We start from the raw sequence: 18432 nt of genomic DNA on the forward strand, positions 1-18432 counted from the left end.
ATGCGTTCAAGTGCAGGCGCTGCACTTGCCCCATTTGGGCTGCGGTTGCGAGGGCCTCGCCTCGGTCGCTGAACTGCTCAAGGAGAGACCTTTGCTGGCGCTGAATTTGGCCGGAAGCTGGGGCGCCAAGAACGAGGATCCGTCCAGCTCTGGAATCAGTATGGGTAAAACTTTCCCTTTTTTTTGTTTTTTGTTTTTTTCTTTCGCTTCTCCCTCCTTTTGCGCGTTAGCTCGGTGTGCTTCTCTTCCATCCGTCCATGCAACTACCCCCTTTCACGCGGAAAGATTGGAACGCTTGTTAAAAACACCGTCAAAGGGGGAACGCACGAAGGGTGTTTTCTTTTTTCAAACCATTACCAGGGAAGATCAGCGATTTTTCGTGCCGGACAAATTGCAGGAATACTTCAAATAGTCGTCCGGCTCGCGTACACAGTTTCCATTTTCTGCCTTTTTTAATTTCCTACGTTCCACCAGTTTACAACACGATCGATGGCTACGAGTTGCAGCCGACCGAAAGGATCGTATCCGGCTCGGCTGAGCTCCAAATAATAGCGGGGCGAATCGTCGTCGTTGAGTTACGTTCCTCTCTCTGACGCACGACACGACTCAGCTTTTAATAATAGTTCCGCAACGCTGGATCATTATTCGCAGCCATTATTCTCCGTCGATCGAGAGCCGTTCGTGCGTCGAAAAATCGATGATCCGAGGGGGATTTCTATGAAAACGATACCGATTCAACGATCTATAGATTTCCTCTGCGTGTGTGTGCGTGAAGGGGGAGCGAGAGAGCTTAAATTTGACGTAGCACGGTTCATCGGTCACCACTCTCGATCCACGAGCATGAGCTTAACGAAGCCCCGGGGCTTAAGACGACTCGAATTAATGATCCAACGGGTTAAACGGTCGCCCCCCGTGTTTCATCGATTTTCACCGATCGAAAAATACCATCCCCCGCCGCGTGCTATTTTCAATTTTGCTACGCGTCACTTCGTTAAACCGCCGCGCTCCACTATCAGCCGCCATTAAGGCCAATCTGCATGATAGCGCCAGCCACCCGGTGCATCTAGATTTATTGCGATCCGGATGCACTTAGACGACCGGCCAGTCCGTTCGTGTGCAATGGCGATCCAAGTGCCTAACTCGTGAATCTGCCAGCAGCGTGAAACACCGTGCGCATCCAAACCGATCGAACGTTGAAAATCAGTTGCCGCGTCGAGAACAGAGGATATTGACTGTCGCTGCAATTTCATTTCGGTCCAGCGACTTTTAATCCGCGAAATTATAATTATCGCCGCCGTTCTTCGCCATTTTCACAGGCTGCCCATCCCTTTTTCCCAACCTTTTCGCCCGATCAATTTCCAAAGTAGAGAAATCCTCCGGAACGAGTTCGATGTTCGCGAGAGGCTAGTAGCCATTAGCTAGTTACAGCGGACGGAATTAGAAAGTTGGAATTAGAACAGTTTCCAGGCCTGTAGCGGGCAAATCGGGTCGCTGAAATTCCCGCAACGTTTTACATCGCTCGCGCGAACCAAACTTCGCCCCTTTCCAACTTTAAGCCGTACCATTTGCCCGTAGAGCGGCACGTAAGGCCACCGTCTCGGTGTTCCTTCAATTTATGAAACGGAGAGGATTTTCTCGCCAGCGAAATTGCTAAGCTGATACGACGCCGTTTGTCCAGGCAACCGAATACTCGTATCGAAATTAGTTTCGTATTTTCACTTCCTCCAATTCACGTTGTTACCTCGTCGTGCAAAATTGACAAAGTAACGTTGGAAAATTGTCTCGGAACGATCTCCGAAAAACACGAAGAAGCTGTTCGACGCGAATCGCCGAGTTTAAACGAGCATTCTCAGAAGTTTGCGAAACGTCGTCTCTATAAATCACGATGAAAATTGCCAACCGGAAGTCGAACAATCGGGGGCCAGCCGATTATGGAAAGCCTTGCGGTAAATCGTCGAATGGCTCGTAAACCTCTGATTGAAGTAGAGTAAACTTTACGATCGACCGTGGTCATACGAATTCCCCGAAATTTCCGGGAATCTCCTCGCGATAAGATCCTCGTTTCTCCAGCTAGGACGTTAGCACAGGTGAAGAGTAAAAAATTAGGAGTAGCTGGCTAAATTGGGAGCAGCTGAATCGTCAGCCCGGTTTTGCGCAGGAATAATAACATCCCTTTGTCTTCCTTCCAGGAAGATGAACAGCGCTCTTCGGGGCTGCTTTATAACACAGGACTTCTCCGTGCAAACGACACTTTCCAACTGAATTTCCGCTCGCAAATAACGTATTAATCATCTCCGGACCAGGAACCTCCTCCTGGCCCTTTGTTACCCTCTGTCTAAACCTCCTCTTTCAACTGCCCCTTAACGTCATCCTCCCGCCGTCCCGTCCTTATTTGCCACTTCAAACTCTACTCTCTCTCTCTCTACGTAGCACCAATGGCTCAGATTACCTCGGGAATACCCTCCAATCTTGTATTTAATTGAAACTTTATTCAATTTCACCGACTTTCCTCTGTATCCTTCATTGTAGATTCGAGGAGCACTGACAAATCTAAGTAACTATACGAATTCACTGTAATCACCGCTTATACTGTGGAATTAGAGATAGAAAAAGATGTTTACTAAAGATATACATAATATGCGTGACTTTTACCCACGCTTCTCGACTTTTCAAACAACACTGCCTTTCGTCCCTCGCTCGCCACACTTTATAGCCAGCCCCTTCGTAGGCCTTTCGTCTTCCGTTTCCCTTTTATGTTCGACACTGTTTTCTTAAAACTACGTTTCCTTAAAATTACGATACTGCGATACGCTCTTCTTCGCGCCTCTATCGCTCAAACTCACCCATCGTTCACGCACCTCTCGCTCCAAATTAAACACTCTCGCAGGCGCTATATCATCCCCTGTACCACTCGTCGCAATTTACACTGATCCTTTCACAAACACGGAAATTCGCAATCGTTTCCAACAATTCCTCCTCCTGTAACCGCCTCGACGCACATGATCGCGCAATAAACGCATAAAACAAACATTTACCCCCGCGTCCCCCGAGCTCCTCGCCTACTCGACGACCATCTCACCACCTATATCTCTTGTCTCGTTGCTTCAGACAAATGGTCGCCTTGCGGTTGATGTTATCGTCGCGGCCGGTGTCGGCAAACACGCGAACGTGTGTGTACGGCTACCAGGTTGTTGCTCCTTCGCAGCCTCGGCAATTACAAACACCTGGGGCAACCAATTCCTCCCTAGACCACCTCTCTACCATCTTCCCACTATGGTTGCCTCGAGATTCCTTCCAATTGTCCACCGATCCACTTGAAACAACTAGGAAGCAACGTTACATTTACCGTTAGAGGCAACTCTAAGGATATTTTCCAAGACAGCAGGTCTATGGACCTCCGTGTTTATAGATCTCAGCGGTGAAATAGTTCGAAAGAGCCAACTTCTAATAAAAATATTAGTTTTAAAAAATTACATAAATTTTTGCTACTTCCTTATAGAAAAAAGGGCCTTCGAGTGGGACTTGATCAAGTCTTACGATCAGGAGTTCTGAACGCGGATTGATGTTTGTTCTCGTTGGTTCGAGATGTATTAAACTTCGTTGATTGGTTATGAAGTAATGTGGCTACGAATAATAAGGCGTGACTAGGGTTACGCTATGTACCCACACGGTAGTAGTGAGGTCTTTATTAAACGTTGGCTGACGGCTTTGGAGGTCCGTGCAAGACTCGCTGTTTTCCTACTGCCTTTCGGCTACGTGTTAATCATCCCTGATTGGTTAACCCGTCGCATCGGTGTTAACCAATCAGGTAATTTCTTTCTGAGTCGCCCCTTGGCGCGCTTTTTCGGGGACCGCCGTGCGACTTGGCAGGAGAGGTTTTTCCCGTGACGTCACTCGGCGACGCAGCTGAGTTTCCTCCAGGTCAAGTACTCGTGACCTGCCGGTCCGGGCCTCGTACGGCGGACCTTTCGGAAATCCTTGGTTTATGATGCGGCAATTTGCTATTGAGGCCGTCGGAGAAAGTTTCTACGCGGACATGCATTGTCGAATTTCTTAAATAAGCTCAAGCGCGCGCGTCATAAACCGTGCTGGTAGTCGGCTCGCCAAATGTTCTTCGCTGTAGCTGGTCGCCGGTTTAGATGAATTAGGTTTGTTCGCTTCGTGACTGCGTGCACAAGTCTTACAGTGACTGTCGGTTTTCAGGCGTGTAGGTGTATATATATAGGCATTAGGTCGGTTCTGAATTTGTTGTAAACAAATTCGATGCCCAGTAACGAAAGGTTTATGGTCCCAAGTTTTCTATGCCACCGATACGTCCACGGGGGGTGTATGCGACTAACAATAAGTCGTTTATCGCCATAATCCGCCAAACCGAGGCTTCGTTACGTCCTAATCAGGTCGCGACAGAGTGCAAAGGGTTAAAGTAGCTCTTCCTCTTCTTCCGTAAATTGTCTTACGTTCAACCCTTACGTCGATAACCACGACTGTCTACTTTATCGTCCAATTTTAGTGCTTCTCTGATAACAAAATTCTAAACTCGAAGCAAACACGGACAGGAGACGCCCGAAATAACAACGATCTGGCCGGATATTAAAATCTTCCACCGGGAAGATCAAATATTTTAAGCGAGAATGTGCCCGACTATCGACACAAGGGTTGAATCGGGCGGTTTTTATCGGAGATTAGCTGGAGGAATTTTCGATAGGATATTCTGGTCCGTGAGAATTTCGATTTTTCGCTATTTTCTTTAAACGGATAACAGGAAGAGCGAGTTTACTTCTGGCGGGCTGGAAGAAGTCCCTCAAGATCCCGTTTCCGCTCACGGGGTCGAATCGAAAGCAATCTTTCTCGAGGCGGCGACGTCGAGTCTATAGCCGACCCGTAGACAAATCAAATCTTTCAGCTTGACGGTTCCTCGAGAGAACTCGTCGATTCTCTCCCTTTCAGTTTCACCCCCTCTTTCGTTCTTCCTCCCTTTTTCGGAGGTTTCTCGAGGGTGCACGTATAAGTGACTAAAGGGAAAATACACGAAACGACGAGAGGCAACGCGGTTCGTCGAAAGGCTATTCGAATATTATTCTTATCGATTGTCCGTCCGTGGAAAACTCGTGGAAAAATCACGTTCGACCAACTGTGAAAAATTGCTCAATTACCCGGCAATTGAATTTCAATCGGTGCACGATCACTGGTTCGCCGTTTCAATCGCACGCCGGCGAATCGATCTTCGATAATCAGATACATCTACGGGGAACCATTGTAAATGATAGCGTGTAACTCGATTACGCTGTTCCACGGATGATTATGAAAACTCAATTTCTATCAGATAGTAGAACCGTGGCGCTTCGCGATTCATTTCGATCTAATTTCCCGCAACAATCTACCGGTTGCAATTTCAATACCACCTCTTATCGGCTATCTAGCGAGTAGGTAGGATCGTTTTCGCCGTGATTCTAAACACGATTAACCCCGTCCTCCCCCGGAATTTCCCAGCCTCTAAGACCCTGCTGAAAATTGCACCCGCGTATACAATATCGAGAGACGATCTTTCAGCTTTCCTCTCCGGCAATCTCCCTTCCGCCGGTAAATACGAGTTCAATAAAGCTCTCTCTTCCTACGGGGGGATTCTAATCAATCTGCTTCCGTACACATCCGCGCAACCAGCCTCGATAGCGGCAAAGAACACGGTCCGAAGGAATGTAACTGGAATAGTTAAAGAAGCTACTGTGCAATTGTCTCACCTCTATCGAATCAATTTCTTCTCCCCAGTTAAAAAGTTTTCTCAAACTAGCCGTAAATTAACGTCCAACTACACTCTCCTTGGAAATTTTCGCAATTTCGTTCGACGTAATAATCACTGGAAAGTTTCAAACGCAGCGATGTAAATGGGAGGAGGGGCTGATAAATTGTTCCCGGGGAAAATGTATTACAATTTAATTTACCGTAAAAGTAATTTTCCACGGAAATTGTGGACGATTTAATAGATGACTGGTGACCCCTTAAGCTCGTCCAACTCGCCAACCCCCCGTTCTGATTTATAGGTCAGCGTGTTTCTTGCACCCGAGGCGCAGGATCAAAGCATTTCTAGCCCGCGTACCGGTGACTGCCTCCTCTCTGGTCCCTCCACCAGCCAGCCCATCATCGACTGTCCGTTTTCTTTGCACGTTTCGCTACAGAATCGATTCCGCGAAGGCCATATTATAAAACTGCCGTCCGGCAAATATTGAAAATCTGAAAGGTTCCAACACACAGTGGGGGGTATCGGGCAATTTCTTTTATTTCCACGTAACTAGGAATAAAAGTCTGGGGACGGAAAGTAGACCGGAAACACGGCTCGTAAATGCCGGAGAATATGAAACGTAAATTGTACGTCGCACGACGAAATTGCATCCCTCTCTGCTCTCTCTCTCTCTGCACGCAGAGAAATCGAATCCCTTCGTTTCTTCTCCGTTATTTAGGTCAGCGTAAGTAGTACACTCCGATAATTATTTTCTGCCGATTTTCCAAGGATGAAACGCAGGATCGTGTACGAATTGTACAAAAGACGGGGAGGAGGTCGACGAGGAGTTGGTGAAATATTTCCAACACTTTTCCCTACGGAGAATGCTCTCTTATCTCCTCTTTTTCTCAACGAATTACGTAATTATCCTGGTCGAGTCACGGACCATTCTCGGCTTTAAAGTATGAAGGAAAAATGCTCGTTTATTGTTCAGCACGGCGAGAATGAATTTAGATGCAACGCGAACACGTAATGTTCTTTGATAATTTGGGTCAAGCTCCGTTTCGCTCTTCTGGCCGAATAACGCTCCTTGATCCACGCAGGTGGTTGTTCGCGTGGCGGGTACGTCGTCGTCAACAAACCCTTACCGAACCTCGTTCTATTCTTCCACGCGAACTTGCTCTTTTCCAACTCCCCGGGTTAAGACTTGCCTTCGTCCTCGAGTGGCCTAAGAAGCGCACATGCGGCATCCAGGTTCGCACGAGGACTTTCCGTTTCCACCACTTTCGCCACTTCTATCTTTATCTATCGCCACTCCTGTCTCCCTGTCCTAACGATATAAAAACCCAGTACGCCTACACCTCCGGACAGTTTTTCCTTTACCGCCGAACCGCTGCCGCCGCCCACCACTTTCGCCACTTCTATCTTTATCTATCGCCACTCCTGTCTCCCTGTCCTGACGATATAAAAACCCAGTACGCCTACACCTCCGGACAGTTTTTCCTTTACCGCCGAACCGCTGCCGCCGGGACAAGTAACAAAATAAACAATTGTATTTTCTGGACCAGTTGTACGCCTATACGACCATACACTTATACGTTAATAAATTGAGGTGAAAACAGGGTAACGACGTTCCTCACCCACCTCATTCGTATTGAGATTTTTAATTGCAGATCCAAAGTTTTCGGTGAAATAGAACGGTGAAGTAGGCCTGTGACGACTGTGAAGAGTCCCCACTAATGTAATCTATGAGAATAAAGACTCGATAGCATTAGGAGGAATCATACACCTCGGCGATTCGTCTCTCAGGCGGTTATTTGGTGAAATAGCGTCGCTTGTGTCCGATGTCTCTTTGCTATGAAACTCTAATTCATAACAGAGAAGAAATCTATTTCATTCTCAATCTATCCAAGTTTCTTCTTTCTTCCTAAGATAAGCTTCGCGTAGACGACGAAGTATCGAAGGCAACCGCCGACAGATGGAGGCGAGGAACTTCACAATAATCGAACGCGAAGTGTAGAAGCAAAGAGAAGAGTGGACGCTCGGTTAGGTTTCACGTCGACCGCGTTTCCGTCTTCATTCAAAGTGCGGCCTGCTCCTTCTGCGCGGCTCCGGTTTCGCTCGAAACGCGTGCACGGCCAGCCGGACACGTAAAAGCGCGGTCGTGTGTCCGCTGCTGGATTAATTACGTGCAGTAACCCGGTGGAAACGTGGATCAGCCGGCTGGAACCGTGGCGGCTGTAACACGCAGCTTCTCGACGAAACCGAGAACGACACACGCGTCAGTCAAGACAGAATCGTCTCTATTTCTTTTTTTTATACAAGAGATTTGCGTAGTTCAGATGGGACCTCTTGGAACAAGATGTTGCCACCCATAGAGTGTCCAAAAGGACCTCAACTTTGATCTGCTCCTGCTAGCGGTAGCCAGTTTGTCGGAAGAGATAGCTGTAAAAGTGGTGTAACTGTTCTAAAATATAAATCCATAGGGATTAGCATGATACAGTGAGCGGAGAAATTTGCAAAGAAACCACAGGAGTGAAGGGTAGCACAGAATCGTCTCGAGAGAGTGTCGAGAATATACAGGGTGTCCCAGTATTGATGGTACAACCGTGGAGGGGGTGATTCTACATGAGAAAAAAAGTGGAAAATATGGAACAAATTTTTTTCCATCGAGGCTTCGTTTTCAAGAACTCATGCACCCTACTATATCGTGGATGAACGGATCTCGACGTTCGGTGTACGGTGGCCAGCATTTTCAACAATTTTTGCACTAATAAAGTAAATCTTGATAATTGTAGTCGATTCTCTCGAAAACTCGAATGAAAAAAATTTATTCCATATTTTCCACTTATTTTCTCATGCAGAATCACCCCCTCCACGGTTGTACCATCAACCCTGTATATGCACCCATCCCTCCATTTACGCGGCACTTTTTAGACGCGAGTCTTTTTAACATCTTGTCCTACGATTGAAGTTTTACAGTACAGATTCTGCCACCGAATAACACTTACTTTGCTTTTCAGAAATATCATCAACCTCTGCGATTTAAATGTTTTTATAACTTCCTGTTTTTCTTACCACCTTTTCTTTTTTCATACAAGCAGACTCTATTTACGGGATTTTCATGCGCGTAAAGGAAATCAACGCGGAACGGTGAATCCGCGTAAATGGAGGGATGGGTGTACAAATCTCGGTGCGGAATGCCTTTCGACGGAAAAATTCACGGGAGAAAGAGTGAAAGTTCAGGTTGAATTTGAACGAGGGAGAGAAGAAGACGTATCCTAGCGCGGGGAGGTCTGCTTTCGTATCGCTAAATTGGAAGCATTAATAACGGGAAGTTTGGGGCGAAGGGAAGTTTGGAATTGCGAGCAAACCCTCGACGATCTGGCGCGTTAACGCCCGATGCAAACGCGTCGGTGTTGTTCTTCGATGATGTCGAGGAGTCCCTGAATAGTTCCGACCGAGGTGCTTCAAGTTGTTCGAGTTACCAACTGTTTGCTTATAGCGAAGCCGAGGGCTCGATCGGAAATTTGTTACACCGTGTACTGTGTTTATTAACCCGCCGGTTTCCGCGTTTCAATGTTACACCACTGACAAATTAAGTTACCCCCTACTACAACCATTTGAACCCCGTTTTTTCGCAAATTTCTTCAGACTTTGTAAGGGTATGGTCGAGGGAGCGTTGGGACTCGCGCTGGTTCATGACCCGCAGACCGAAAGGTCCCAGCGCCTCGACACCCCCACGCGCTAAGGGTTCCCTTTTCTCCTCTTCCCAAGTCAAAAACAGTGGAGAGATTTTTTAGAAGAGGAGAGAAATATTTCGAACAGGAGTGGGGGATTAAACGAACCTGTAGGAACGGGTGTATTCGACCAGGTTCGATCGCGCCTCGGAGCTGGGAACGAGGGTGGAATCGTTCTCGTATCCAATGTAGCGTGGCCGATGGAAACGGCCATTACGACGCTTTAGAACAGGAAATGGTTTTTGCGCGAGACGGTAGCGTAAACTCGTCGTCGTCGAGCTTTCGCGATAAAAACACCCAGCGTTTCGATACGAGCTTCGACTATGCGATCCTTGCGTTAAAACGATTCGTCGTCAAGTGGCAAAAAGTTTGTGTCTTTCAGCTGAATAGCGTGTACAACGTTCGAAGATCTTGGTGCAAAAAGCGACGTCACGATTAAAATGTTGCAAGAAAAAGTAGAACGCATCCGTTACGTTCTACTGTCGTTATCTATTAGAGCTTTTACTTCCAACTATCTCTCCATTACCGTTAGGAGATACTGCTCTTAGTGTATACAGGGTGGCACGTCAGTTATCTTCCCTAGCTACGTGGTGGTACTGTACTTAATGCAAACTGCGTTTCAAAGGGTGAGAATAAGATTTCATAAATTCCATTTTTTTCTCAATGTCTCTTTTGCACAAATTTATATATTTTTTCTACTGTATGTTGTAGCAGACATTGATAACTTTGAAATCATCTCAAACTCTAAAATTTCACATTAAACGCGAAACTTCCTTTCGTTTTTTGCCACTTTTCCTTCGAAACCATTTCAACTACGTGCAAAAATTTTCTGAGAAAAGATAATTACGCAGCGCTTTTCACGCGAGCCACCCAGTATACACAGGGTACACTTAGCTTCTTCGAATCTACTACGATACTACCCGAGCAGCTTCTAAGATCCTCTCGAACGATCGTTGAAACAACGCTCGGCTCGCAGCTCGTAAAGAATAATGAATCCCATCGGCGTTTCGCGGTCGCTTATTACCGCTGAGCTACTCGGCTGCGCTGTCGTTGCTAATTGTTCCAACGCGGAACTTGGCCGAGTAACGAGGCCAGACAGAGTCAGAGAGGAATTCCACCGGTGCAAGTTCCCTGTGAGACGACGTGCCTCATTTCCTGGCTCTATTTTCCACCGCTGTGCCGGCCGCGCGTCTCTCTCTCTCTGATCTCTAGGAACCTTATACAGAGGCGACCGATGAAATTTTCGGCTGGTCGTTGATAAAAATTCACCGCGTAACCACGGTCAATCGAGGTCTGGAATTAATATTCCCGGTGGAATTCATCGGTTCCTCCTCGAATTTCCGGTAATCCGTGACTAGGTAGACACGTACACCGCTCTCTATGGGATCACGTCCAAAAAGGAGTTTGTTAACTCCGTTCGAATCCGGAATTAAACCTATCGCAGACCTGCAGTCCTCGAAAATGCTCTCAGGAATATAATGAGGTTATCGCTCTTGCGGCTTCGACGTCGTTTCTCGTGCAGAGATTCAACCGGAAAACCGGTGATCTTTGTTCTCCATGGAGCTCGCTGTGAAAACCATTTTCTGCGAATCTACGAGCTTCGAACTGTGCTTCGATCGTGTAATACTTTGGTGTTTCATCGAGAAATAGTTTGGATGTGTAATCGTGAGCGTTCGGAAAATACGACAGGCGCGTGTTCAAGTGAAATTTGATCGGAAAAACTGGCTCGTAGACTTTATCAATTCCTCCCTCTATCCGGCTCGTAAACGCTTTACGCCTTTCATCCCGGGCACGAGCTGTTGCGTTACCTTCCTCGCGATAAACCTTTTCCCTGCGTTCATGATAACACGATCAGCCCTCGTAAAATACGCGTCTCGATGCTTGTAAACCGTACATATTTTTATTATCGTCGCTCTTTATAATAATGCCGCTTTTACAAGCTTTTTACGAGCGTATCGTCGCGAGAGGACGATCCTCGAGAAAAGGAGAAGGAGGAAAGGCACAGGTGTAAAAGGAAAATTGAACAGGGGAAATGAAAATTGTCGGGGAATCACCGTATCAGAAATCTGCGAACGAAAGGACGACGAAGCGCGTTCGTAACGCGCTCTCATTTAGCAGTGCGTTCACCCGTGAGACAGTCAACGAACATTATTCGTCATTGAAGCGATTATCTTGCGGAACGTTCGAGTAGCAGTAGCGAGAGATGGAGGCGAGCCCTTAATAGAGTTCCCTTCGTAACCGTTTCCTGCCGCTATCCGTCGCTTATTTCACGAACCGCCTGGCAACGTACTAACCATCCACGTTACCTTTCTCGCGTTTACACTTCGTTTATATTAATTCTACTCGCCGGAAGCTTTACGGCCAGTAAACCCGGCTGAACGCGCTTAAGGACCCGTCGCTTGGTGTCGCGTCTAATGCAATTGCGTTTATGCCCGCGTCGTGGAATCTTGCGGGCTTCCTTATGGCACTGCTCCGAGCCTGTTGTTGATGTGCAAATTGCTTCAGCAGCGGCAACTTCGCCGTTGAACGTTTCGAGCAACGATTTTCCTGGGTTGCTGATCGAACTGTCGAAAGTGTATTTTTTGAGAAAAACTTTGAAAATTTCAAAGTAGAGACTTCGACAAGTGTCCTAGAATTTTTGGAAGCGTAGAACAGTAAAGAAATTGGGCTCTGCTTAGAGAGTGTGAAAAAATTTCACTCCCGCATTTTTCCAAAATTGTAGACCACGGCAAGCGTCCCGGAATGTTCCCATATTTTTTAGAAGCGTAGAGTAGTGAGAAATTTAGACTCGCTTGCTTACGGAGAAAGATAAAATACGATAAAATTGATACGATTGCGTAGGTTCTGGCTCCGGATCCGGAAGCAGCGGCTGCGCGTCCAGCACCCTTGGCACGCTACCCCTAAACCGCTGCTACTCGTCGCTGCCCCGTGGCGCGTTGACAGCCTATGGTAGTTTAACGAGGCCAGCTACGCTACCGCGACTTCCTCTCGGACTTGGCCTTGGTCCCGCGCCCGCCACAGGAAACGGGCCGCTGCCGCAGAACGACAGAGACAGGGACAGTAACGGGAGCAGCAAGAGGAACAGCGACAGCGTGCTATGTCATCGTTTGCCGTTGCTGCACCCTCTGCCCACTTGCGACGTCAGCAGTCACCAAGGAACTGGCTTTCACGAGATCTTCAACGCCATCAGGTGAGGATTGTACAGTCTTCTCGGCAAGATATACCGTATTTTTAGTGGCTTAACAAAACAACATCGTCTTTTCTATTTTCGTTTACTTGCATAAAAATTCACTTTTGGTATGGGTCATTTTGTAATTGAAATTTGGCGCCTCTGTCACCGTCGAAAAATTAAGAAATTTCGATTCCCTCGGCCCCTCAAATTTTCCCACAGCTCCCACGGATAATTATTACCGCCAAACACTCTTCTAAACATTTTCGCACAGTTTGGAACCGTACCGGGGAAGGTAGAGAGAAGAGAAGTTAAATACTCGGAGAGATTACGCTTGTCGGATTAGCTTAAGAAAGACAAAAAGGCGGCATTATTTAAGGGATTAAAAGGGGGAAGGGATCACTTTAGACCGTAATATCGCCGGGAAGAAAATTGAAAGAAATACAAGGATCTGCCGTGACTTTAATTTACGCCCGTTTAAAACTACTACTACCGTACCAACAGCAATGGCGCCTCGGTTCACCCTTAACGACCAGCCGACTCGGTAGGCCGTGGTACGAACCACTGCCGCCCGGCAGCTTGCACGGAAGGGAAGTTTGCGAGATTTGGTTCTTGAACAGCCGGTAAATGAGTTATGGAAATTAAGGAGGCGAACGAGAGTGGCCATTCAGGAAATTATACGAACTTCCGTTGGAAAGTTGCCGCGATGGGGTGCTCCCCTTTCCGGATGGACGATTGTTTGACGAGGAGTTTAAAGGGCGACAAGGGGGTGGATTGCGTCAACGTCGTTCTCGCAAGGTCGTCGAAATTGCCAAAGTTATTCGCCTAACCTTACCCTACAACACTCGTTTCTTCCTCCAAGGAACTCTGCGACTAGAAATTTCACGAGTAAGCGCGCCTCGCCCCTCTACGTTTCACCAGAATAATTTCTAATGTTTCGAGGCGGTGGACAATTACTCGCTGGAACAAATGATTAATCAATGGGAGAAGTCTCGTGTTTCTCCCGTGCAATTTAACGGAAGTTTCACGGGTTTTGTGTCGCGGTCGAAAGGGTTTCTACGAATACCTGTCACCTGTCCGTGTTAATTTCAACTCTCACCTGCCCGTCACCTGGAGAATCGTTTATTGTCCGGGGCGCACGTGGCCCCAGCAGAGATCCGCCCTTTCAGTATTTCCATTAACGCAGCCGGGCAGCGGAATTCTTTCTTGCTGGTCGCGCGTCATAATTCGAGGGACAGCGTGCCAGCTGCAGGGTGGGAATTTCATGCGAATTCCTCGTGTAACCGCGGCGAGCAATCTCGTGGCTGACAGTTTTCCTTGCGTCTCGCTATAAACGAATACCGGCGATTCTTCGAATATCGCTGAAAACCACCCACGCGTTATTTTTCATTTCGTGCTCGGACTCTCCGTCCCGTTTACCTTCGCAATTTCCTCGAAAACGCGATCCTTCGAGCGTGCTGTAATTACTTCTCGCGCCGCCGCGCCGTTTCATTCGAGAGAGATGTACAAAGTAACGTTCCTCGGACAGAAAGGAATTTCAACGTCGTTCCAAAGGTGCAAGCAAATATTTTCCTCGTAAAAGAGAGAACGGCTGAAACGTGTATCGTGTAATCGAGGTCGAACCAATTCGAATTTCCCGCTCTTCGTCTACGGGACTTCGCCGCGGCCGTAAAACGGAAGTGGCGAGCGTAAAAGGAATCACAGACGTCCGTGTTTTCCCTCCATTGGCCGGGGGCTCGGGGCCATTTGTTCAGAGGCGCGCTGATGAAAAGGCGAGGCAGAAAGGAACCGTCTCTCCCGTCGCGCCCTTTATGAATCCGTTTACGAGCCTCGCGATACGCGTCGCGTCGAGTCGCAACGGAAGTCGACCCATTGTTTCTCCGTTTACGGACGGACCTTAAACGCGTCAACCCTTCAACGCGAAAAATAACCTTGTTCCTTCCCTTTGTCCCCGTCCTTTGTTCCTCCGGCTTTTCACCGGAATCCCTAATGGCGGCCATCGCGGTTACTTTCCAATCTTTCTGTCTTTTTCTCTCCCCGTCCAAATATCTCCAATTTGTCGCCCGAGAAAAAAAAAGAAATTCGTTCGTGCGATAAACGTCCGGAACGTCGATATTGTTGTTTCCTCGTTAACGCCCGCTTCGATTACCGCGTGTCCGAAGGTGTCGCGAAATTTAACAGCGTTTTCACGGCGTATTTTCGACGCTGGGCTCTCTCCAGACGGAGAGGAAAGAGGGAAATTGTGGCGGCACGCGTGTCTGTCAGCCGCAGGGAAATAATCTCGGGAATATTTTCCCCCGACAAGGTCCAATTTACTCGCGTCCGACTGACCCGTTCGTGTTTTTAATTAAAAACATCGCCGCGCCATTCATACGCGCGCCGGACCAGAGGCCGCCAGCCGTGTTTCCGATTCGCTGAAACGCGCCGGGACAAAGGCAAGTCTCGTTCAAAAGGGGCGCCTGAAGAATTGCGATCACGTCACGGTGAAATGTGCCAAATTCGTCCATATACGCGGAGATATTGAAACCGAAAAGCATATGTTCCTACGGATTTTTTCAGCTAGAAAATACCTTTCAATTAACTTCCTCATGGAGGACTTTTTTAAAGGTAGACAATTAGATCGCAATTGAGCTCACGTTTGTCATATTTCCCCTCGCAGAAACATCCGAAAACAGAGCTATTTCAATTTCGTTGCAAGTATCTCGCGAAATTTCCTCACGTTTCTACCTCGCACGCGAGAAATTTCCATCGAGAGTGAACTTTTTCACTCGAGTTCTCGCGCGAAGAACGGGAAAGAACAGCGGCGAAACGCCGTGCATTTAACGTCGTTAAGCATCCAACTGGTCGGATGTACGCAGCCGCTGCCGGAACAACTTCCGACAATCTTCTTTGAGCGCAGTTAACAGCGAGTTTGTAACTTCGAGACTGGTGCAATTAACCCGTTACGAGTTACAATGGCCACGTGTACCCGTCGATTTCTGCTTCCTCCCCATTCCTCTCTTCGAGCTTCTTTATTCGTTTAGAGAAATTCCTCTGTGACGTTCCTCTCGCAGTTTTGCTTCGACTTAGTCCTGGGACGAGACACAGAGCATGGCAAGTAACTCGTGTTAGGAAGCGATAAAAATGTCCCGGTTGCTTCAGACTCTCAGCTAGGTGTGTTTCACGCGAAATCTCCGCTACTAAACCTGTCGAAACTCAAGCGTTATAGCCTCGTAGCCGTTTGACTTACAGCCCCAATTTCACCTTCTTTCTCTCTCCCTTCCTCTTTCACCTACCACTCGAGAGAAGACTGTTTTTAGAAATTCACCAAGCATCGCGTTTACTTAGCTCCAGTCAGCCTCGACGAGATAACGAAACGGTGCTTTTAATTCCTGGCAAAGCTTCCTTTTACCATTGTGCCCGCTGATTTATCCGGACATTTTTACGTTCACGAGTGCAGAAGGTGTCCCGCGCACCGTTCAAAAGGGAAATCAATTGAACTGGACGGGTGAAAAAGAGAGAGAGAGAGAGAGAGAGAGGGAGAGACGGTGGGGTCTAAAGCGCCGCGGTATCTGAAATACGTCGCACGGCCTGGGTGATCCATTGCCTCGCCTTTGGCCGTTTATGTTCGCGGAAGAGAGCGCGGGACCGTTTTCACGGGGAAAAGAAGCGATAGCGAAACGGGGTGGCTGTGAAATCGAAGCAGAAAGGGAGAGAGAGAAACGACGAGCGATACGCGCTTTGATTTAGAGTATCACTTTTATTGGCCAGAGTTGCTTATCCGTCGCGAACGGTCCCGAATAAAATGTTTATTCTCGTCGGGCCGGCGCTACGCGGCGATTCAAAGCACGACCCGAAGGCACGTACCAATATTTTTCCTTCGATAGATACGTCCTGGCCACTCGCGCAGGATTTACCTCTGGCCAGGATATACCGCTAAAGGCGCGCCATTAGCTATGTAGAACGCTCGCTCTCTGTATCGGCCAGGCTTAATAGCCGAGTAAATATCACCCGAGGAGTGGATACCATTAAATCCAAACGCGATTCAGCCGATCGGGCTCCTTCGATTGTGTCACTATTAAACGCAGATATATACGCACACCTTTGGCTGTACGTACCTACTACTCTCTTTCGTTCCGATAGATATACACGTCGTTTCAATAGAGATAGAGAGAGAGAGAGAAGAAGAAAAATCGAGGGATCCTTTGGGATGCACAGTAGAGATAACAGAGCAGGGGTGGCCATAGCGCAGGCGAGTGGCGCGGCTCTTATGCAACTGATCAATGTCCAAAAGTAATTATTTCATTTCATTCAAGGAAGATCCGTGGGTAAACTTGAAAAAATTCAACCGATTTTCCAGTTTCTCATTGTTTCTTTTGTTAGCGAAGATAAATAAATGGCTCTTTCGAATATTCCTTCCTGAAATGTGGCTTCCAAAGGTAGCGGTAGCTGGCCACTCCTGTAATAGTTAACGGAAGGCGAATGGTTTTACAGACGAATGCGTAACCCATCGAGAAAGAATTTGTATACTTTCAACTATATACGGTGGATGACAAAAGTATTCGTACACCCTATAAAATGGAACAATTTTTTTAAAATTGGGCCAAACGACTTGAGTTTTTTTGAGAAGTTAGAAAGATTAGTTTACTGGAGGACAAAAGTATTCGTACACCCTATAAAATGGAACAATTTTTTTAAAATTGGGCCAAACGACTTAAGTTTTTTTGAGAAGTTAGAAAGATTAGTTTACTGGATGACGTGTAAAAAAATTGTTGAAAAAAAAAAATACGTTTTGTACATCTACGTCAATTATACACACGCTGAAAATTTCATCGAAATCGGTTAATGTTGCTATAAGCTACAAACCGCACTATTTCACGACTTTCAGCCTAGAACTGTAATAAATCTGCAGATTCTTGCATCTTTCGATGCCTGTCGCTTGTTTCTCCATCCACCGATTTCGATGATGGCATAGATCTACAAAACGTATTTTTTAAATTTTCATTACGAGCTCAGATAAAAAAATTGCAGTTTTTTCAAAAATTTGTTCACACGTCATCTAGTAAACTAATCTTCCTAACTTCTCAAAAAAAAAACTCAAGTCGTTTGGCCCAATTTTAAACAAGTTATTCCATTTTATAGGGTGTATGAATACTTTCGTCCTCCACTGTATATTTCATATTTTTCTCGTTTGTTTACATTTGATACGTAAAACAGGTGTATTTCCTAATCTGAAAAGTCAAAATGACCCTGCGCATTCGTCGTACGAGGGTAAAAAGTGTCTCCTTTTTGTACGAAAGGATCAGAGTTTTCAGTACAGCAGGATCTAACGAAACGTTCGTTTCGAACAATTGGTCGGTGAATTTTTGAATCGTATCGCTTAAACAGGCACACAGGTTTCCCGATAACGGATTACAAGCGCGTGTTGATGGCTGATCTGATTTCCCGGGAAACTGTTCAATTTACAAGCGACCGGTCGAATAATCAACTTGCTGAAATCGATCTCGTTAAACGTGAACGCGTTAATGCCTCGTTCCTCCTCGTTATAATTACATTTATTTCCTGCCTAATTTTTGTTACAATCTTCCACTTCCCTCCCATCTCTCTCCTTCACTTTTCTTCTCCTTCCTCTATCTTCAGGTCTGCGGTGGCTAGCCGGGATTTTAATTAAAAGTCAATCTATCTGTTCAGTTAATAAAGGGACAATCCCCCCTCCCCCTTATCGTAGTCATCGTTCTTACGTAATTACTGGCCTGTCAGTTGCTTCGATTAAATCCTTCCCCTGCTTCTACTTTCCTCCACAGTTTGTTCCTCGTTTAGCTTGTGCC

At 46.8% G+C, this 18432-nt stretch overlaps 1 protein-coding gene across 1 annotated transcript in view; it reads left to right on the plus strand.

Moving 5' to 3' along the window:
• Positions 1 to 18432, plus strand: part of LOC108572956 — a 116505-nt gene that overhangs the window by 80502 nt on the left and 17571 nt on the right. Inside the window, exons 8-10 of the mRNA XM_017935303.1 lie at positions 1 to 164; positions 9571 to 9576; positions 12298 to 12646. The exon at positions 1 to 164 is cut by the window's left edge and continues 117 nt beyond it. Coding sequence (XP_017790792.1) covers positions 1 to 164; positions 9571 to 9576; positions 12298 to 12646 — 519 coding nt within the window. The remainder of the gene's footprint in view (positions 165 to 9570; positions 9577 to 12297; positions 12647 to 18432) is intronic.

This window comes from Habropoda laboriosa, unplaced genomic scaffold, assembly GCF_001263275.1.
Source record: "Habropoda laboriosa isolate 0110345459 unplaced genomic scaffold, ASM126327v1 scaffold102, whole genome shotgun sequence".
NCBI classification, from domain to species: Eukaryota; Metazoa; Arthropoda; class Insecta; order Hymenoptera; family Apidae; genus Habropoda; species Habropoda laboriosa.